At 39.0% G+C, this 22731-nt stretch overlaps 2 protein-coding genes across 2 annotated transcripts in view; both read left to right on the top strand.

Moving 5' to 3' along the window:
- The window catches only part of TARS3 (threonyl-tRNA synthetase 3), a 63323-nt gene that overhangs the window by 16424 nt on the left and 24168 nt on the right, over positions 1 to 22731 (top strand). The window contains exons 7-10 of the mRNA XM_042941194.1: positions 5775 to 5839; positions 8736 to 8814; positions 9678 to 9824; positions 10662 to 10760. Of these exons, the coding sequence (XP_042797128.1) occupies positions 5775 to 5839; positions 8736 to 8814; positions 9678 to 9824; positions 10662 to 10760 (390 nt within the window). The remainder of the gene's footprint in view (positions 1 to 5774; positions 5840 to 8735; positions 8815 to 9677; positions 9825 to 10661; positions 10761 to 22731) is intronic.
- Positions 2146 to 2613, top strand: LOC122221701 (microtubule-associated proteins 1A/1B light chain 3B-like). Its single transcript, XM_042941197.1, has one exon. The coding sequence runs from the start codon at positions 2199 to 2201 to the stop codon at positions 2571 to 2573; it is 375 nt and encodes a 124-aa protein (XP_042797131.1). The 5' UTR covers positions 2146 to 2198; the 3' UTR covers positions 2574 to 2613.

Raw genomic sequence — 22731 nt, 5'->3', positions numbered from 1 at the left:
ATTTCAGGAAACTCTTTGGAATAAGAAAACGTTTTGCCAGGAATAGTAAAAACAATTAATCAACATAGACAGCTTTTTTTTTTTTTTAAACAAATAATTGGATGTTGCTTGCCACATTGTTCCAGGTTGGCAACCTGTTGTGAGGTTGTCACTAGTCGCTCAATGTGATACTTCCCTACTTTTTCCAGAACATTAAAAAAATTTTTTTTTAAATGTTTATTTACCTTTGAGATAGAGAGAGCAGAGGCAGAGTGTGAGCAGGGAGGGGCAGAGAGAAAGGGACACAGAGAATCTGAAGCAGGCTCCAGGCTCTGAGCTGTCAACACATAGCCCAACATGGGGCTCGAACTCGTGAACTGCGAGATCATGACCTGAGCAGAAGTCGGATGCTTAACCAACTGAGCCACCCAGGTTCCCCATTTCCTGAACATTTTAATGTCAATATATGTAGGTAAATGACCAGGGGAATAGTTTTCATATATGTGTTTATAAATCTGATTCATTCTGAGTATTGTTAATATCCTGACTACTAAATTCAACAATACTTCTGTTTTTTTCTTTATACTGTTTTGACCAATGTATGTAAGCATATGTAAATTTAAGAATGCTTAAATTTAGGGGCGTCTGGATGGCTCAGTTGGTTAAGCGTCCGACGTCAGCTCAGATCATGATCTCACAGTCCATGAGTTTGAGCCCTGCGTTAGGCTCTGTGCTGACAGCTCAGAGCCTAGAGCCTGCTTCGGATTCTGTGTCTCCCTCTCTCTCTGCCCCTCCCCGCTCATGATCTGTCTCTCTCTGTCTCAAAAATAAATAAAAACATTAAAAAAATACTTAAATTTACATTTTAAATCATATCAGAGAAAGCACATAATTTGAACACACAATATTGTTAATTTTGTGAGCTTGAAATAAAAGATAGATTTCGGCTTGGTAAAGTTGCAGCTACTCTTTTTGTGTGTGTGTGTGTGGTAAAATACCCAAAAGGGAAAAAAAAAAATTTATGCTGACCATTTTTTTTTAAGTTTATATATTTATTTTGAGAGAGAAAGAGATGGAATCCCAAGCAGACTCCATGCTGTCAGCTCAGAGCCCGACACAGGGCTAGAATTCCCGAACCATGAGATCATGACCTGAGCCAAAACCAAGAGTCGGACGCTTAACTGACCAAGTTCCTATTATGTCAATCATTTTTAAGTGTATAGTTCTGTAGCATTTGGTGCATTCATATTGGGCAAGCATCACCACCATCCATCTCCAGAGCTTTTTCATCTTCTCCAACTGGAACCCCACACCTAGTAAACACTAATTCCCTGTTCCCACTTCCCCTTTTTCTGTCTCTATGAATTTGATGACTCTAAGAACCATATAAGTGGAATAATACAATATTTGTCCTTTGTGACCTCCTTTATTTTACCAGTGTAATGTGCTCAAGGTTTGTCCATCTTGTAGCAGGTGTCAGAATTTCCTTCTTCTTAAGGCTGAATAATACTTCATGGTGTGTATAGACTGCATTTTGTTTATTCATTCATCTGTGGATGGACACTTGCGTTGTTTCCACCTTTTGACAATTGTGAAAAGTGTTGCTGTGAATGTGGGTGTACAAATATCTGATCGAGTCTCTGCCTCTAATTCTTTTGGGTGTATCTCCAGAAGTTGCATTGCTGGATTATATGGAAATTCTCAGTTTTGTCAACTGCCATACTGTTTGCCACAGCAGCTGTTAGCATTTTACATTCCCATCAGCAGTGCACGAGCATTCCAGCCGCTCCATATCCTTGCCAACACTTGCAGTTTTCTGTTTTCTTGGTAATAGTCATCCTAATGGGTGTGAGATGGCATCTCATTGTGCTTTTGGTTTGCATTTCTCTAATGACTAGTGATATTAAGCATCTTTCCATATACTTATTGGCCATTTGTATATCCGATTGGAAGAAAAGTCTATCCCAGTCCTTTGCCCATTTTTTAATTGGGTTGTTTGTTTTTTGGTGTTGAGTTGTAGGAATTCTTTACATACTCTGGATATTAATCCTTTATTGGATATGTGATTTGCAATTATTTTCTCCTCTTCGTGGGTTGCCTTTTTGCATCTCCTCTTAAGAATTAAACTCAATCAGACAAGGGAAGTTGCTGTCGCCACGGTCGGAGTCTCTGCCACTACCGTCTGGAACAGCCGGACCCTCCGCCTTGCCTCCCGCGCCATGCTGTCGGAGAAGACCTTCAAGCAGCGCCGCACCTTTGAACAAAGAGTAGATGTCCGACTTATCCAAGAGCAGCATCCTACGAAAATCCCAGTGATCACAGAACGATACAAGGGTGAGAAGCAACTTCCTGTACTGGACAAAACCAAGTTCCTTGTACCTGATCACGTCAACATGAGTGAGCTCATCAAGATCATTAGGAGGCGCTTACAGCTCAACGCTAATCAGGAGTTCTTCCTGTTAGTCAATGGACACAGCATGGTGAGTGTGTCCACTCCGATTTCTGAAGTGTATGAACGTGAGAAGGACGAAGATGGGGTCCTGCATATGGTATATGCTTCTCAGGAGACATTTGGAATCAAAGTGTCTGTGTAAGACTAGAAAAATGCATCTGTTCTAGAATTTTTTTAAGCCCTTACCAAGGAAAAAAAGGGGATATAACCAACTGAGATTGATCCATTCATCCAATCACAGACCATCAAAATCAGTAGTGTTCCTGCCTAGGAGTTGTAGGAAGTTGTTTTGTGCTGCAAGCAGAAAAATGGATCTCCACGTGAGCACATTCAGCTTTGGAAAAACCATTACTTAACCTAGGCTGTTTTGTTTTCAAATTTAGAAGTTTAAAAATAAAATACTTTGCATTCTAAGTTGCCGATAAAATAGAACTTCATGTTATTCTAAGGCTCTTTCCCTATGAGGAACTTGCAACATAAGCATTCAGAGAGAAATTCGTTTCCAGGTTCACAGAACCGGCCAACTTTGTGTAGAAGAGTTTCCACTCAACTAGAGAACTCTCTTTAAGAGGATCTTGGAAAGCATAAGTTGTCAGGAGTAGCCCCCTTCCCACCCGCCCACATTGGCCATAATAGTGGGCAAAAAGCAGGAAAAATTGAGGTGGATAAAACTCTGAACTGCTGCTCAAGGTTCTCGACTCCTAGTTTAGTGTGCCCCGAGTCCACGCCTGTGCAGTGCCATTCTGGGGGGGGAGGGGGGGCGGGGTTCATTTGCTTCTCTAGACAGTAAAGCGCCACTGCTCAATAAGAACCTTGAATAACTTAACATTTTGGTCTAGTTTCTCAAAAGGCCCAGGGAAGAAAAATGTGACATTTCTTCTGGTTTGCATATTCTCTGAGAGGTCAAACTGCCATCTGCTTTGGTAGAGAAATGAGCTGTTCAAGCAGTTTTGTTCCTTAGGTCAGTGGTAGAAACTACAGAACGTGGAAAGTAAAGCATTAAAATTCAGATACACTCCCTCTTAAAAAAAAAAAAAAAAAAGAATTAAACTCAATAAAAAAAAACACCTCAAAGTTTGTGAAGAAAAATAATTTTGTTTGAACATAAAAGTATGAGACAGTTCAATCATACATATCTATTTTTTTCTCCCAACAACTATCTTCCTCAAGTAGTTATTTAATATAAAGTACCTGTCTCCAAGGCAATAGTGATGAAAGCAGGAAAGAAAGTGTCTTCTGAGTTTTTAATGTAACAATATGATCATTTATTGTAAACTTAGTTTTTGTTTATGTAAATTAAAAATGCAGCTGTGTACTCAGAATTTTATTTATTTCATGTAGTTCAAATTGCAATCTTCTAACCTAAATGTGAGACCCGAAACCAATAAAATCTAGAAAACTCAGGCAATATCTTCTTTGACATTGGCGGTAGCAACTTCTTTCTAGAGATGTCTCCTGAGGCAAGAGAAATAAGGGCAAAAATAAACTATAGGGATTATATCAAAATAAAAAGCTTTTGCACAGCAAAGGAAGCAATCAGTAAAACTAAAAAGCATCCTATGGAATGGGAGAAGATATTTGCAAATGACATATCCAATAAAGGGTTAGTATCTAAAATATATGAAGAACTTATAAAATTCAACACCTCAAAAATAAATAATCCAATTAAAAAATGGGCAGAAGACATGACATTTTTCCCAAAGAAGACATACTGATGGCCAACAGACAGATGAAAAGAGGCACAACATCATTTATCATCAGGGAAATGCAAGTCAAAACCACCATGAGATACCACCTCTCACCTGTCAGAATGGATAAAATCAACAGCACAAGAAACAATAGGTGTTGGTGGAGAAAGGGGAACCCTCTTGCACTGTTGGTAGGAATGCAAACTGGTGCAGCCTCTCTGAAGGACAATACGGAGGTTCCTCAAAAAATTAAAAATAGAATTACTGTATGATCCAGCAATCGCATTACTAGGTATTTACCCAAAGAATACAAAAATACTAATTCAAAGGGATACCTACACTCCAATGTTTGTAGCAACATTATCTACCATAGCCAAATTATGGAAACAGCCCAAGTGTCCATTGACTGATGAATGAATAAAGAAAAGGTGGTATATATATATATATATATATATATATATATATATATATATATATATATATACACACACAATGGAATATTATCCAGCCATAAGAAATAATGAAATCTTGCCATTGAAGACGTGGATGGAGCTAGAGAGTACTAAGCTAAGAGAAATAAGTCAGAGAAAGACAAATACCATATGATTTCACTCATATGTAGAATTTAAGAAACAAAACAAAGGAGCAAAAGGGGGGGGGGAGAAGGAGCAAGACAAACCAAGAGACAAACTCTTTAAAAAAAATTTTTTTAACATTTATTCATTTTTGAGAGTGAGAGAGACAGAGCATGAGTGGGGGAGGGGCAGAGAGAGAGGGGGGACACAGAATCTGAAGCAGGCTCCAGGCTCTGAGCTGTCAGCACAGGGCCCAACACAGGGCTTGAACTCATGGACCGCGAGATCATGACCTGAACCAAAGTTGGACGCTCAACCAACTGAGCCACCCAGGCACCCCAAGAAACAAACTCTTAACTGTAGAGAACAAACTGATGACTACCAGAGGTAGGTGGGGGTGGGGATGGGTTAAATAGGTGACAGGGATTAAGGAGGGCACTTGTGATGAGTACCTGATATATGGAAGTCATGAATTGCACTATATTGTACACCTGAAATTAGTATTACACTGTATATTAACTAACTGGAATTTAAATAAAAACTTTAAAAAGTACACTCTAAAAATGAGATAAAAAAATTGGAATCTTCTAGAACAGTGCCGTTCAATAAAAATATAATGTGATTCACAAATCTGAGCCACGGGTATAATCTTTTTCTGGTGGCCACATTTTAAAAGTAAAAGAATGGCAAAATTAATTTTTATAATGTCGTATTTAACCCATTATATCAAAAATATCACTGTATCATGTAACCAACATAAAAATAGTTACTAAACTATTGTACATTCTTTCACAGCATGTCTCTGAAATCCAATGTGTTTTGCATTTACACACATCTCATTTCAGACTGGTTCCATTGCAAGTGCTCAATAGCCACACGGGCTTGTGGCTCCTGTTTTGGACAGTACAGCTCTAAGCTATGAGCTCTTGGTATTCCTGGGGTCTCAGCACTAGAACATAGTAGACACCCATTCAGTGTTTGTTGAAAAAAAATAAGTTTTTTTCCTAAAAAGAAAAATTTTTCCTACTTAAGCATTTTACATAATAACATAATAATATGTAAATATGTTTTTCTTTATAGTACAATAAATTTAAATGCCGCATCCTGAATGAGAAGGTTAACACTCCAACTACGACAGTTTACAGGTAAAGTGTGTGTAGACTGTATTTATTTATTTATTTATTTTGAATTTTTAAAAATGTTTATTTATTTTTGAGAGAGAGAGAGACAAAGTGCAAGCATAGGAGGGGCAGAAAGAGAGGGGGACACAGAATCTGAAGCAGGCTCCAGGCTCTGAGCTGTTAGCACAGAGACTGATGCGGGGCTCAAACTCAGGAACCATGAGATCATGACCTGAGCTTAACTGACTGAGCCACCCAGGCACCCCAAAGTGTGTGTAAATTTTAAGTGGTGCTCAGTGGTAAACTTTAAGGCATTAGCAGTAGAAGCAGTTGGTCCTTGGGTGGGTGGTCTCTTTGTCAATTTGCATAGTTGGTATACTATGTTAGCTAGAGACTCCAAAATGTTATCAGCAAAAGGAAATTATTATGTCTTCATTTGTGTTTATCAGTCTGCTGCTGAAACCCGAATTTCATTTTCAAGATGTTAGCTGTAGCAGCATCTTTCCCCATGTGGGTGAGATTGTGTTTGCCCAGTGCTTTACATTTCAAGGGGAGCTCTTTAGGAACGGAATTTTGTTTCATCCTCATATTCTTATTAATGTGGCAGTGGGAGCTGTTAGGGACCATCCCCTCATGCACTGATTTCCTGCCTCCACTATATATACTCCCCGTTTCCTGGAGTCCAAAGGTGTTGTTAGCTTTCATGCGTTAGCAGGATGTTCATGATAAAACAGAAACACAGTGTTAGGAACCGAAGGCAAATCAAGTGATAGGAAGAGGCAAGTGAAATCAATATCACCACAACTCAGTTCTGTTTGTTTAACATCTGGAGCCCCTATTTTATTCGTGTGGTTTTAAAGCTGCCTTGTAGGTAATTGCTGTTCCCCATTTCTGTGTGTTCTGGATGTCTGGCTGATGCTATGACCTTCATGGTCCAATCTTAGGAGATCTGGTATCAGAAAAACCCTCCACAAAGCATTTACTTTCCATGGTCACATAGTTACAGGTCTGTAGTTTCATTGTACTGTAAGAGAAGTCATCTCCCCTTTAAGCAAAGATGTGCTCAGTGCATTTCTTACATTATAATATGAACTCGTTGCCATTTGACATTGAAGTGGGATACCATGCTTGCCTCATCTTTGCTATTCTCCAGTGACCTGATAAGGTTTTATTGGTTATTACTTATAATTCAAATAAATGTTACTGTATGCATTTTGAAGTTTAATACATGAAGAGATAGAAAAGACATGCGAAGTTTTAAAATTCAGGCTCCTAATACTTGAGCTCTTGTGGCTATTTTTTGAACCTTCCTTAGGTCAATATTGACACTTCTTACTCTGTCAATTTAATTTTTAGAAAATGAATTGTATTTTCTTCTACAGGGTTATTTTAAGATGAGCGTATTGAAGTCTTCCATTCTAATTAGGCATTCCTTCCACACCTGTGAGCTTTGATTTACCACTCCCATCTTGGGCAGAGAACAATAAAGCCTGGCCATTCAAATAAATGACATTTTCATATTTAAAGCATATTTATCCACTTTGGTGAATAAACCAGCCCCTTTATGTATTCATTGTAATTTTAACTCTTTAACCAGTGAACTTTAAAAGTATTTAAAATTGGTTGGAATAGTTAAGGAAGAATTTACTTTCTTTACTAAATTTTCCTTAAATTAGTTGATGTTAAGTACCTTCCCTCTGACCAGTGTCATTAGTATTTTAATTTTTTTAAGTGTCTCTGTGCTTGAAAAAAAGTCTGTGCTTATTAAGGTTTGGGGGTCCTTCGTGGTTAGAGGTGCAAGTGAATCAATCCCCAGCAACCGCACCATGTGGTTTTTTTTATTTAATGTTATTTGTTTTGAGAGGGGAGGGGCAGGCAGAGAGAGAGAGAGAGACAGAGAGAGAGAGAATCCCAGCAGGCTCCACACTGTCAGCACAGAACCCAACCCAGGACTCAGGTACTGTGAGATCATGACGTGAGCCAAAACCAAGAGTTAGATGTCAGAAGCTTCACCGACTGAGCCGCCCAGGCACCCCACACTATGTGTTTTAATAATGGTGTCATCTCTGACCTGAACTTGTGCCTGAGAGTTGCACTGAAGTCAGTGTTCCATTTTAGTAAACCAAAAGACAGTTAAGGCTTTTGTCATAACACCAGAGTACCTAAAAACAAATACACAAAAGACCCTTGAAATTTATTTATTTATTTATTTATTTATTTATTTACTTACTTACTTACTTACTTATTTGTTTATTATTTATTGAACAGACCTTATTTCTCAGGGCAGATTTCAGTCCACAGCAAAATTGAGAAGGTACAGAGATTTCGCACATACCCTCTCCCCCACTCGTGCACAGCCTCCGCCACTACCAATGCCCCCCCGTGGAGTGGCTTGTTAGTGACAGTTGATGGACCTGCACTGACCATCATAATCACATAGAGTCCAGAGTTTACATTATGGTTCGCTCTTGTTGGTGTACATTCTATAGGTTTGGTGAAGTTTATTTTTAAAGTATCAAGTTAGCACATTTTATATAAGTTGCAGTTAATTTTGGCTTTGCAGATCAGTGTAGAACAGGGAAATGGCTTTTTGATTTTATGACAGTGGAAGGTTTTCAATAGCCTTGGGACATGACATTGAAAAGTGGTGGGTGACTGCGTGGTTTCTGTCAGAAGATTCTGTAACTTTTTGAATTTGAGCAAAGGAGGCAAGACTGGGATCTGAGGCCAGATAAATTGCCTCTTTCTTCATCCTAAATTAAGAATTAAATTATTTTAAATTGCCCCCCAAGTTAAAAATTGCCTCAAGATGTACGAATAAGTAAGATCCTTCACTTAAAACATATGAAAACATGATTTGTAATGAACGGTCCAAAAAGCTATAACTGTGTCTGGGCATGTCTGAAATATTTCATTATAGGTGTGGTCCACTAATTGACCTTTGCAAAGGGCCCCATGTAAGACACACTGGAAAAATTAAAGCCATAAAAATTTTCAAGGTAAGCATTTATTTTTTTAATACAGCAAACTTAAGATAAACCAGATAATGAGGAATTTTCAATCATATCTTTTATAATCTGAGTATCACAGTATTTTAAAATACCTCATTATTTGATTTTTACAGAAGCTTCTTTTTTTAATGTTTATTTATTTATTTTTGAGAGAGAGGGAAAGAGAGAGAGAGAGAGAGAGTAAGCACACAAATTGGGGAGGGGAAAGAGAGAGAGGGAAACACAGAATCCCAAGCAGGCTCCAGACTCTGAGCTGTCAGCACAGAGCCCAATGAGGAGCTCAAACCTACAAACCATGAGATGACCTGAGCCGAAGTCGGATGCTAAATCAACTGAGTAACCCAGGCACCCCAATTTTTACAGAAGCTTCTAAAAATACTGTAATTTTTGAAAATTAGGACCTTACATGTAGCTTTTAATTGTTTATTATTTAACATTACTATACATGGTACAGTGCCTTTCTTTCTCATATATTTTAAGATACTGTTCTGCACTTGATGACTTCCTTGAATCACCCTAGTAGTGTGAGCAAGAACATTTGGCTGGGATCTTCATGTCTCTGTACTGTATGCTGTTCCTCTCCTCTGTGGTTCAATTACTATTGGCCCCGCCCACCTTCCCCTTCCTTCTCACTATTCATTCCTAGAATCCATGGCAGACTCTACATAATTTTCTGATGTATTTGGGCTGGGGAGGTTTAATTAGAATCAGTTTAAGAGTCTTCCTGGTGCTACAAAAAGTCATCGTAAGCTATGTGGATGGCGTAGTGGAAACTTGTGCACAGATTTAAGAGTGGTTTTATTTATAACCAAATGTTTGGTATGTTTACCCAACTTTTGTTTGATGCTTAGAATTCCTCAACATACTGGGAGGGCAACCCTGAAATGGAAACACTGCAGAGGATCTATGGGATATCCTTTCCTGATAACAAGATGATGAAAACCTGGGAAAAGTTCCAAGAGGAAGCCAGGAACCGTGATCACAGGAAAATCGGAAAGGTACACCTGCATCCTAATCACTAGCAGGATGAGGACATTCTTTGTTGGCCTATGATTTAATTGTTTGGAAAATGGGATCTCTTCTTCCCTTGTCCTATCTTCTGTTTTGCTGGCATTCAGAGTTTGCTATTGCAACCTCATGTTAATACTCCAAATGTCTCCTCATAGCTTTCCTTCTTGTGTCTTTTATTAGATTTTAAAATTACAGCTTTCCGTCACTCATACCATGATGTAAAAATAATGTTGTAAAAAATTGTATGTACTTAACAACATACTTTGTTTTGGGGGAACAGAGCAGAAAGACAGAATGAGATTTAAGAGTGTGTGGACCTGGGTTTGAGTGTCAGTTTGGCCACTTATGAGCTATGTTATATGGTGGGCCATGTGCTCACTTATGGAACTGCACGTGCTCGTCTCTTGCTCGGTGGCGTTGTAGGGCTGATGGGGAGGGCAGATGCTGTATGGTGGCAGCAGCATGGGGCAGGCATTCAGTAGTGACAGCCATGATGATGGCCACCGCCACGTGGAGCCTTCCCCCTGGAGTGAACTTTTCTGATCTTTGGCCATGTTCTCTCCCCATGAGATCCACATTCCAAGATGCCACGTCAGAAATTAGCAGTGAATAAAAGGTGAATGAAGAGCTAAGTAACCATAAATATGAATTGTAATTTTACATGTGGTAGTAATTCTAGTTAGAGGTAAGTATTGAGGGGCTTTAGTTGTTAGAAGATGGAAGTCATAACTGAGTATAAGTCTCATTCCTTCAATGTCATATGCATACAGTAAATATTGATCAATGGCAATGAGATTTGAGATGCAGTTATTGTTTTAATCTAGGAACAAGAACTATTCTTCTTCCACGATCTGAGTCCTGGGAGCTGCTTTTTTCTTCCCAGAGGAGCCTTCATTTATAACACACTTATGAATTTCATACGAGTAAGTTAATTTTTAAAACATTTTTTTATTCAGCTCCATTGTACACTTTATTATTTTCCTACTTTCGTAATAAAATAGCCAAGCATTTTCATTAACTTTATTTTAGTAATATTAATAAGAATTTTGAACTAAAGAGAAATACTGGGTTGTACCTCAAAAAAATTGAAATAATTTCTGTATTTCCTAAATAAAATGCATTCTTGAATTTCAGTAAGTGCACCTATTGTCCATAAAAGTTTCTAGAGCATGAACAATACAAAGATAAGAATTAGACTAAGTGTGGACTCCCTGGGAAGGAGAAGAAAGGAGGAAGTGTCCTATCTGGCACAGAATGCTAAATGATGAACTGTTGATTCTCAAAATGTGGTCCATGGTCTCCCTCCACTGTCCCTGACCCAGGGGTCCATGGTGTCCCTCACTGGTATGACTCCCAGGTAGCTTGGCACCTCCATCCAGAGCAAAGAGTAAAGACAATTAGGTAAAATACCTTCTTGTAATAAAGTCTGTAGATGAGAAAGTCTTAAGTGTTTCTCTCATTTGAACTCCAGATACTGTTCAGTGATGATCCATGTAACTACTAGGATTATGTTTCCTTTCTTGTGTTTTTTTTCTTTCCTGTAACTAGTAATTACGTAAAATTGTCATTTACTCAGTTTTATGTCACTAACTTAGTTCCTATCACCAATTCATCCTCAAACTTTTTCTCAAAACTGCAAAACTCCTTACAGCATATTCTGAGTATTCAGGTAATCTCTCAGTAATTTTTGAAAATTTGGTCCCCTTTTTCCAGAATTAACTTGCTGCAAGGATTCTTGCCAACTGATGTCTCAGTACTTGTTTTCCTCATCATTCTGGCTACTCCCCTCATGTCTCTGCTATGTTGGTTCTCTTCTTCCCTGATCCCATGCCTTACTCTTCTTTCCTTATCCCTCTCCTTTGGGGAAGCACTTTCTTCAGCAACTTCCTGAGAAAAGGTTACTGGCATGAGCTGGTTATTCTCTGTCTGCCTCACCTGTCTCATCTCCATTCCTTCTTTTCTTGTTTTGTGTCCCTGGAGGCTAAGCTCTGTGGACTTTGTCACCTGGGCTACATACCTTCCAGTAGGGATCAGCCAGTGTGAAGCCAAGGGAGCCCAGAGGGCCTGAAGAATCACTGAAGATTATCCGAGACTATAGCAGGTGGTGATGACCATCACAGCTGCTGTTTTGGATAGGCTGTCTGCCAGAAAATCAATATAGCCCCTGGCACCCTGAACTCTCGAGGTTGGTCATTGAGTATATGGAAAATAAACAGAAAGTCTCTGTGGTAGCCTGATAGGAATCTCTTATCTTTATAGATGTAAGACGCACATGGCTGATGATTAGGCCCAAGGCCTGATTGTATGGGCTGCAGAATTGTAAAGCCATTTAAATTCACAACCCCAGTGGTCTCTTATGCTAAGGTAAGGGCACTTTTGGGAAAGAGTGGGTCCTTGAATTTTGGAATAAGAATATTTGGCAGACACGGATGAGGCAGAGGACTTTGAACTCCCAGATACCTTTGTCTGAAGAAACTGGCCTTTCCATGCAAACAAAACAAAACAATAACAACAAAAAAATTCAGAAACTTTGCCTGTTTTTTTCTCTTGGTTTTCAGTTATATGGTCTTGCCTTTCCCATATTTGGTAATTTTTTATTATATGCTAAATACTGTATATAGAAATAACTTCAGAGGCTTTAGATGATGTCATCTCCTACAAGAACATTTACCCTCTGTCAAGATCGAAGCCTAATTAATCCATTCAAAGATGGAGCTGAGTTAGGGCTGGGCTTCCATTTTGATAAGACAGAATCTGCCTCTTATTCATCCCTGTTACTAGGGCATGGCCCTGTGGGGTTTCCAGTTGACAGTCTATGGTTTCTTCAGCTCCAGAAAACTGGAGGAGGTCCAATTCTGCTCTTCAAATGTGTTCTACTGTTGGCTAAGCAAATGATTGCACATCTCATCCAATCACTGCATTGGCTCAAAATCTAATAATATGTCATCTGAATCAGGTCTAGGTATAGATGAGGGTCTTTGGGTGCAAAGTACAGATTACCAAATGCAGTTCTGCTCATCTTAAGATCTGTGAATTAAAGGGACAATTGTCTCTGGGTCAACCCCACCCTAACATTATAAAATGATGATAGAGAAATAGGAGGCAGTACATATTGCCATTCAAAAAGGGGCGCGGGAGAGTAGTTGTCACTGATCTGCAGATACCCTGACAACCTACTTGTTCTTTCTCCCTGGTCAAAAAGTGCACTTTGGGTAGGACTTAGTTTTGTCTCTTCCTGGGTTATGGTTCTGCCCTTTGAATCATCCTTCCTTTACCATGAGCAATAGCCCACGCAGACCTCTGAGTAGCTTTCTCAGTGTTCTCAACCTGTTTCTTTCAGTAGGACTTTGGGCATCCCAAGGCCTCATTTCATTTTGTGCTGTCTCTATCCATTTTACTCTAAGCCAGGACAATTCCTTTAAAAACTTTGTGGGGTCTTTTATATACATTTGTAATCAAGACTTCTATAAAAACCACAGCTGTGCCTCTTTATGAACCAAATTCTTCTCTACTTAAGGCTGCCTGTGAGGCTGCTGCAAGACTATACACTTAAGATTCTTAAAAGCCTTAATGCTTAGCTGACAGAGTCTACAAAGCACCATCTTAAGACTCTCATTCAGATCACTGTAGATACTCATTCAGATCACTGTGAGGTCTTCATAAATGGCACACCTTTATACCCTCAAGAGCTTTACTGTAAGGCCATGCTTTATTGGCTGTACGCTGTATTTTATTTTTGTGCTAAAGCCATTCTTACCTTATGAGTCTTTTGCTGGATGAGTCTGAGGACGCAATAGTTTTATTTTTGAACCCAACAGGTCCTGGCATTTTGATATCTCCTCTCCAAAAATAGTACCCTGTTTAGTTTTTGTCTCTCTTGTATTTTATCGTAGGCAGCTCTAAGTAGTCAGTTGTTCCTTTGTACTTTCTGCCTAGACACATCCCTAGCTACAGTCCGTGAATTCTTTGGGTACTCTTTCTGTTTTTCATTTACCTCAGGTGATGGTGTTACCAGTTTTCTGGCACCACAAGAATCCCCTTTTCTTCATCCTCCAATATATTTTCCTCGCTGCCCTTCAAGTTCCCACAGGCTCTAGCCACACAGCTTCTGCCCACCACCTGGTCCCAAAGCCAAGGCTGCCTGTTTTAGGTTGCTATTATAGCAGCACCCACAACCAGAACAAATTCTGTTCTGGCTGTCTGTCGCAGCATAACAAAATATCCCAAAGCTTAGTGGCTTAAAATGGCCATTTTTTTTTTCATTGTTATCTCTAATGGTTCCAAGTGTTAGACTTAATTGCATGGTTCTTACGTTGAATTCCTTATATGGCCACATTCAGGTGGAAGCTGGTGCCAGAGTTGCTGATTGGAGGTTCAGTTACATTTGTTAAAATGCATAAATCTGAAGCATACAGGTCAATAAATGTTCCCATGTGTGTACATCTACACAGTCACCACCCAGATCAAGACATAGAACAGCTCCATCCTATAAGGTCCTCTTGGGTCTTCCCAGTCAATACCCACCTCCCCTCTTTTCACCTGGGATAATCTTGCTGATTTCTGTCTACCATAGATCAATTGTTCCTGGTCTTCAAAACTTCATGTAAATGGACTCCTACAGTATTAGCTATTTATTGTGTTTCTGGCTTCTTTTGTTCAACTTAATGTCTGAGAGTCATCCAGGTTTTGCATATAATTATTTTTCTATTGTTTGAGGTATTTCATTTTGTGAATATAGTACAGCGTATTTATTTGTTCTCCTGTAGGTATACATTTAAGTTGTTTCCACTTTGGAGCTATTTGACATGAAACTGCTATGAACATTTTTGTACATGTCTTTTGGTGGGCACGAGTACTCACTTCTCTTGGGTATATACGTGGAAGTGGAATTGCTAGGTTGTAGAGTGTTATTGACTAATTTTTTTTAAATTTTTGTTTCAACGTTTATTTATTTTTGAGACAGAGAGAGACAGAGCATGAACAGGGGAGGGGCAGAGAGAGAGGGAGACACAGAATCTGAAACAGGCTCCAGGCTCTGAGCGGTCAGCACAGAGCCCAACACGGGGCTCGAACTCACGGGCCGTGAGATCATGACCTGAGCTGAAGTCGGACGCTTAACTGACCAAGCCACCCAGGTGCCCCTGTTATTGACTAATTTAACAAAATGCTGAAAAGTTTTCATGTGGTTGAACCATTTAATGTTCCTTCTAAAATATATGAGCTGTCACTTACTCTACATTCTCTTCAACACTTGGTATTCAGTTTGTCATTCTGGTTGGTACCGTGGTATTATTCTGCATTTCCCTGGTGAATAATGATGTGACAACCTTTTCATATGCTTGTCGGTCATTTGGAATCCTCTTTTGTGAAGTATTTTGTCAATTAAAAAAATTGGATTGTTAGTCTCTTAATTATTTTTAGGAGTTCTTCTGTATTCTGATATGAATCATTTGCTAAATGTACATATTATGAGTATATTTTTTCAGGCTACAGCTTATTGTTTCACTTTCTTAATGATGTGTTTTAACCAACAGTTCTCGTGTTTAACAAAGTCCTGTTTTGCTTTTTTTTTTTTTTTCCTTTCTGGTTAGTGCTTTCATGCTGTGTTTAAGAAATCTTTGCCTATTTTGGAGTCATGAAAATATTCTTCTTTTTTCCATTCTAGAAGCTTGGTTGAATTTGTTTTCAGACTTAAGGACATGATCTACCTTGAATTCATTTTTAGGTTCTGTGCAGTAGAGGGATCAAGGTTCAATTTTTCCATAGGGTTAGCCAGTAACTTCAATACCATTTATTAATACAGTAGAGTCTTTGTCCTAAACTGTATAATCATATGCATATAATAGTCATTATGTATTTCTGGATATTTATTCTATTCTTTTGTCCCTTTGTTGTCTGTCCTTGCACTAACACCACACTGCTTTGATTACTGTACTTATTTTAACTATATTTTAAGTCTTTTTTTTTTTTTTAATTTTTTTTCCAAGTTTTTTATTTATTTTTGGGACAGAGACAGAGCATGAACGGGGGAGGGGCAGAGAGAGAGGGAGACACAGAATCGGAAACAGGCTCCAGGCTCCGAGCCATCAGCCCAGAGCCTGACGTGGGGCTCGAACTCACGGACCGCGAGATCGTGACCTGGCTGAAGTCGGACGCTCAACCGACTGCGCCACCCAGGCGCCCCTTAAGTCTTAATATCAGTTTAATTTTAAGTTTTTCAGGATTATTTTGGCTATTCAAAATTCTTTGTGTTTCCATATAAATTTTATATGATGCTTATCAAGTTTCTAAAAAATAACTGCTGGAATTTTTATTGGAATGTCCTTCACTCTATAGATTAATTTGTAGATAATTTACATCTTAACCACATTGAGTTATGAACATGGAAATTTTGTCAGTTCATTTAGTTATTTTCCTTCAGCAATGTTTTTTAATTTCTATTTTAGAAGTCTTGCACATTTTTCATCAAGTTTATGCCTAGATATTTGATTTTTTAATAGAAATGGCAGAGAAACAGATAAAAAAAGGTGCTCATCATTATTAGTCATCAAAGAAATGAAAATTAGGGCTGCAGTGAGGTATAATTACATGTGCACTAGAATGTCCCCCTCCACACACACACTCCCCATGGCCAACAAAACAAAACAAAAACAAAAACAAAAAAAACCCTGAAAACACTAGAACTTGGCAAGAATGTGGAGAAATTCTAACTCCCATTGCCTGTATGCAAAATGGTACAGCTACTTTGTAAAAACAGTTTGGCAGTTTCTTACACAGTTAAACATATGCTTAACTGTGTGACCCATCAATTTCACTCCTGGTTATTTACCCAAGAAAAATAAAAACACATGTCTATACAGAGACTTTGAATGTCCATAGAAGCTTTATTTATTGTAGCAAAAAAATGGAAACAACAGAGAGTCTCATCAGCTAGTGAACAGATAAGCATAACCGTGATATGTAATGGACTACTCCTCGGCAATAAAAAGGAATGGAGTACTGATACATGCAACAAGAAGGAATAATCTCAAAGGTTTTATGCTAAACCAAAGAAGTCAGTCAGAGGCCACATGTGGTATGATTCCATTATATGAACTTTTAGACATGGTAAAACTATAGTGATAGGAAAGACAATTAGGGGTCCTGGGGACAGGGATAGGGGGTGACTACAGAGGATCTGGAGGGAACTTTTTGATGTGATGGAAATATCCTATGTGTTGATTATGGTGGAGATTACATGACTGTATACATCTGTCAAAAGTCATTAAGAATCATGTACTCAAAATTGGTGAATTTTATTGCATATAAATTATACCTAAATAAAGCTATTTTGTAGTAAAACATATATAACATAAAATTTACTATTTTAACCCTTTTTAACCGTATGGTTCAGTTGTGTTAAATACATTTATATTGTTTTGCAGTTATCACCACCATCCATTTCCAAAACTCTTCTCATCTTGCAGAACTGAAACTCTCTAGAACCTTTTCATCATTGCATAATGAATCTCTGAACCCCTTAAACAATGACTCCCCGTCCCCACCTCCCCCAGCTTCTGATAACCACCATTTTACTTTCTGTCTCTATGAATTTGGGTATTCTAGGTAACTCATGTAAGTGGAACCATACAGCATTTGACCTTCATCAAGCTAATTTTTTTAAAAGTCTACTTGATATTAATACTGGCAAAACTGCTTTCTTATGTTAGGGCTTGTGTGATATATCTTTTTCTTTCCTTTTATTTTCTGCCTATTTCTGTTTCTATATTGAATGTACATTTCTTGAAAACTAGAATATTGTTGGGTCTTATTTTTTTGTTCAGTCTGATCATTTGTGTCCTTTTTTTTTTTTTTCTGTACCCCTTCTCTGTGTCTCACAGTCCTTCAACAGAGATCCAGTTCTGGTTAATCACCAGGCAGTAGAGGGTGTACATGTGGGGCAGATTCTCATTCACATCAGGCCACCTCAAGGGCCATTGGCCCGTCCAGTGTCAACAGACTGTGGCTTGGTGCCAGGTCCTGTCAACTGTAGCCAGAGTAGTGGGGTAGGTGATACTGAGCATAGTGCAGAAACACTCCATCGTGTGGGGCCATTTTTCTCAGAAATAGAACTGTTGCCTTTCTGTGGAAGGTCATGCAGGAGGGCATATTATTCCCAGTAAGAAGGAAATTCCAAAGTTTCTGAGTCTTTGATTCTGGGGTGAGATGACCTCCACTTACGTTCAAGCTAAGGTGGGTGAACGTTTGGATGTATATTGGTTACTGACTGTATGGAAAACTGATAGTAAATAAATAGGGACATCTTGTTGTTACCCTACTTGAAACTCTTCCCCCTGTATTCAGGAACATGTCTATCAACTGGTTCTCTATCTTTCTTACTTTCCTTAAATTTTTTCATTCTAGAATTTCATACAATAAAACTCATACTTTTTCAACAAATGTGCAGAATTGTATTATCATCACAATATTCAAGATACAGAGCAACTTCATTACCCAAAAAATTTCTGTTATGCTACCTCTTTAGAGTCAAACCCTTTCTCCTTTGATCAAACCATTGATTTGTTCTCCATCCTGAAAATTTTGCCATATAAACAGAATCATCACTGTATATAATCTTTTGAGACTCGTTTCTTTCCCTCAGGCTAATAAGTATATTAATGGTAGTCTCCTTTTATTATTGAGCAGTATTCCATTGTATGGACATAACACAGATTCCTTAGCTGAGGGACATTTGGATTGCTTCCAAATTTAGAAAATTATGAATAAAGCTGTTATAAATGTTTATGTACAGGTTTTTGTATGAATATAGGTTTTCAGGTTTTCATTTTACTTGGGTAAATATGTAGGAGTGTAATTTCAGGGTCATATGGTAAATTTATGTTTATCTTTAGAAGAAAAATCATGGAGTAGAAGGGAGTGGCTTCTCTTGCTTTTTATTCTAATAACCCATTTGGAGAACTTGTGCTTCCTGTTGCCACAACCTTGGATTCAGTGGATTTCCAAACCAAACTTGTCTTTGCAGACATATAAGATATCAAAACATTTAGCCCTGTGCAGGGAGAGTCCTGACAGTGCACTCAAAGGATTTAACTCTAGGGAATCTAGAGAAGAAAATATTTGCAGAGGTGTGGGTCCAGTTGAGGTAACTAAGAAGGTAATGTAGAGTACCCAGGGATTACCAACATCAGGCTCCCTTACCTTCCACCCCTAGGCCCAAACAGGTGAGGAGAAAGTGTTCCAGAACTTAGAGAGAGCTTGAAGTGTGAAAGAGAGGCTGTAACTGGAGATTACAGCCAGAGACAGAATAAACCCAAGGCAAGGAAGAAGTAGGAAAGGAGGGAGTAAATACCCTGACCACTCTCTTCTCCTACCCTTGGGATCCTTTTGGAACCTCTCCTTGGTCAAACCCAACTAGAACTCAAGGCAAGTAAGCCTGGTGATGGAGTCCATAGAAGTCAACTTTGGGGAACACAGAGCAGAGCAGAGAAGGGAGGCAGATATCCCAGGATGGGGTGGCTCGGGTTTGTAAATGGAGAAAAACCAACACAGCCCAATCCCTTTGCTACTGGTGTCCACTTTTGTCCTTTGCTTGCATGAAGTTATTTATTTCCTCACACAAAGTCCCATCAGCCAATGTGTCATTTATATCAGTTCAGTCTCAGCAAAAATTAAAATGTGACATTAGCCACCATCAGTGTTCTTCATGTATTCAGAGAAAAGAAATAATTCAGTGTAATAGTTCCAGCCCTAGGCTCTGTAGATGGACACAAGGCCTAAGTTAATAAATCAGAGCTTCCTTCCTCCACCACCCATTCCATATTCTCCTTGTCCCGCCAATATCTCAGATGGACAGAGCATTTCATTTGGTGAATGCATTAGTTTCACAGAGTGCCTAACAAAGCACTGTAACAGAGTGGCTTAAAACAACAGACATGTATTGTCTTGCAGTTCTGGAGGCCAGACGTGTAAATTAAGGCATTGGTGAGCTATGCTCCCTCTGGAACCTGTGGGTGAGTCCTTCTTCCACTCTTCCCAGCTAGCAGTGGTTTGTCAACCATTGCTGGTGATGCTCAGCTTGTTGATGCCTCCACCCCAGCCCTCACATGGCCTTCTCCCTGTGTGGCTTTGCATCATCTTCCTTCTATATGTGTCTGTTTCTGTCCAAATTCCCCCCTTTTATAAGAACACCAGTCATATTGGATTAGAGCCCACTCTAATGACCAAATCTTAAGATGATCACCTCTGTAAAGGCCCCGTTTCCCCAAAAGTCCGCATTCTGGTGTCCTGGGGTTAGGACTTCAGTGTGCCTTTCTTGAGGGACACCATTCAACCCATAACAGTGGATGACCCAAATTGTCTTCCCACAGGATCCAAGCTCTTCATGATCCTCTCTTATTTAGGTTACCAGGGTTTCCCCACTGACTATCACTGTTAGATGTGGAAATGCTTAAGGCTCCTCACTGATTCCAGACACAGCCCTTATTCCGTTGTTTAACAGTAGCACAATCCTCCTCAATAATTTGAGTCAGTCATCCTGGCCAGAAGAGCAAGTCATTCTTTGCCTTTTGGTTAACTAGCATAGGGGACCCCAAATGGGCCAGGGACAGTTGCAAATCCCAACAGAAGTATGTCTGGGATTTTTGGTGAAAGCATTCTTTCCTTGGGAACTAAGGTACCTTACTGAGAGATTCCAAAACTTTATGGATAAAGAAAAGATCCTACGTCTCCTGAGAGAGAAAGCCATAGACATAGGACTAGGTATCAGAATGGAATGACATTTTCAATGGAACACTAAAAAACAGAAGACAAAACAATGCCTTAAAAATATTAAGCCTAAATGGGGCTCCTGGGTGGCTCAGTCAATTAAATGTCTGATTCTTGATTTCAGCTCCGGTCATGATCTCATGGTTTGTGGGATCAAGCCCCTCATCAGACTCCATGCTGGCAATGCAGAGGTTCTTGGGGTTCTCACTCTCTTCCTGTCTCTCCCCTGCTCTCTTTCTCAAAATAAACAAACTTAAAAAAAAAAAAGGGAAACCTAGAAATCTATACCCAGCTAAAGCAGACTTGCTTCTGGGATTCTCCCATTCAGTTTTCAGCTTCCCCAGGTCTGCCAAGGCAATTGTTCATCTACTTTACAGATTCTTAACTATATAGCTTTCATCTCTCCTCCTTTCCCCTTGACCTTGTAGATTTTTGCTTTTATAAAAATTCTGTTATTTTAGTGTGGCTTGGGGAAGGAGTCATTTAAGTGGAATTTCTGTAGTTTTTATGATGAAAATTGCTGGGAAGCATTGCTCTGTGGCCCTGATATTTAGGTGCTTTCAGGTAGCCAGATCACCAGGTGCAGGTAGAGATTCAGTACCTTCAATGGCCTGAAACTAGTATTTCAGGATGAAATATGATTTTTTTAAATCAAAACTTTATTTTTAAAACAGCTTTAGGTTTGCAGCAAAATTGAGAGGGAGGTACAGATTTCACATATACTTCCGGCCCCTACACATGCATAGTGTGCCCCATCACAACAGCCCCCCACCCCCAGAGTGATGTATTTGTTACATCGATGAGCCAATATTGACACATCACAGTCACCCAAAGTCCCTCATTTACATTAGGGTTCTCTCTTGGTGATATATATTCTATGGGTTGGGCAAATGTATAATGACATGTGTTCAGCATTATGATATCATACAGGATTATTTCCATTGCCTTAAAAATATTCTTTACATAAGGAATTAATTTTAAAATTAGGACTGTTTTGTTAACATGGAAATATACTAAAATTTGATTCCTTAGTTCCAAACTAAAAGTTTTCTTCACTTCCTTTTCCCACTTTATGTCAGACAAATGTACCAATGTTTCACTTATTAAGTGGCCTCCCTTGATATAACATATTTAAGCTTCTCTGAAAGCTCAAAAAGGGTCAAATGATTATAGTATTTTCATCATCACATCATTCCTTGCTCCATTTCTCACCCCACCCTCCCCCACCATCCGTGTCTCTTTTATGTTAGGGAGATAATTTCCAGTGTGCCATTTTATGTGCTCTGTCGTGACATGTATTACAATTTTGACTGAAAAACTCAATGTGGAACCAACAAAGTGGACATAGAGACGCTTTAGATAGCAACTTCTACCTCTCCTATGCAGGCCCTCATTAAACTCTAATAATGGAATTGTATCTTTTTTCATCTGTCCCCCACCAGAGGACAATGGTGAACTGTCCCTATGGATGGCACAGATAGGATTGTTTTGCTCACTCTTGCTACCCTGGCAACAATGCCAGACCACAGTGGAAACTCAATCAGTGAATAAGCTGCTATTTGAGACTTTGTCTTTGAGTAGTATAGTTGACACACAATGTGACATTAGTTTCAGGTGTACTACATAGTGATTGCACAAGTTTAGACTTCATGCTAAGCTCACCACAAGGGTGGCTACCATCTAGCCAATACATTGTTATTACAATATCATTGACTATATTCCTTAATGGTGCATCTTATTCCTATGACTTATTCATTCCACAACTTGAAGCCTGTATCTCTCATTCCCCTTCATCCATTTTGCTGTTTGTGAGATTTTTATACAGGCATTCTGAACAGCGCAAGTGTGTCTCTTTGGCCAGCATTCTGATTGCCTGGTCAGGACCTGGGGGAGGCAGGGTGCCATCACTGGCCATGAGCTACTCTCCCTATAGTGAGGAGGCCACATTCAGTTACTGCTTTCTCACAGATAATGGAAGTTTCCCTTAGAGGCCTGAAGTAAGTCAAAGACATGAAACATTTTTAAGCTGGAAGAAATCATGATCTACATTGGCTACATAAAGCAGCAGCTGAGTATAGGGCTTCCTTCTTTTTTTAAAATTATTTATTTATTTTTAATTTTATTTTTTAT

The sequence above is a fragment of the Panthera leo genome, chromosome B3 (assembly GCF_018350215.1).
Source record: "Panthera leo isolate Ple1 chromosome B3, P.leo_Ple1_pat1.1, whole genome shotgun sequence".
Taxonomy (NCBI): Eukaryota; Metazoa; Chordata; class Mammalia; order Carnivora; family Felidae; genus Panthera; species Panthera leo.
The sequence above is the reverse complement of the archived record's forward strand: the minus strand, read 5'-3'. Positions and strand labels throughout refer to the sequence as shown.

Bases quoted from the DNA above. Each gene is read 5' to 3' on its own strand.
- LOC122221701 (XM_042941197.1), top strand. From the start codon at position 2,199: ATGCTGTCGGAGAAGACCTTCAAGCAGCGCCGCACCTTTGAACAAAGA.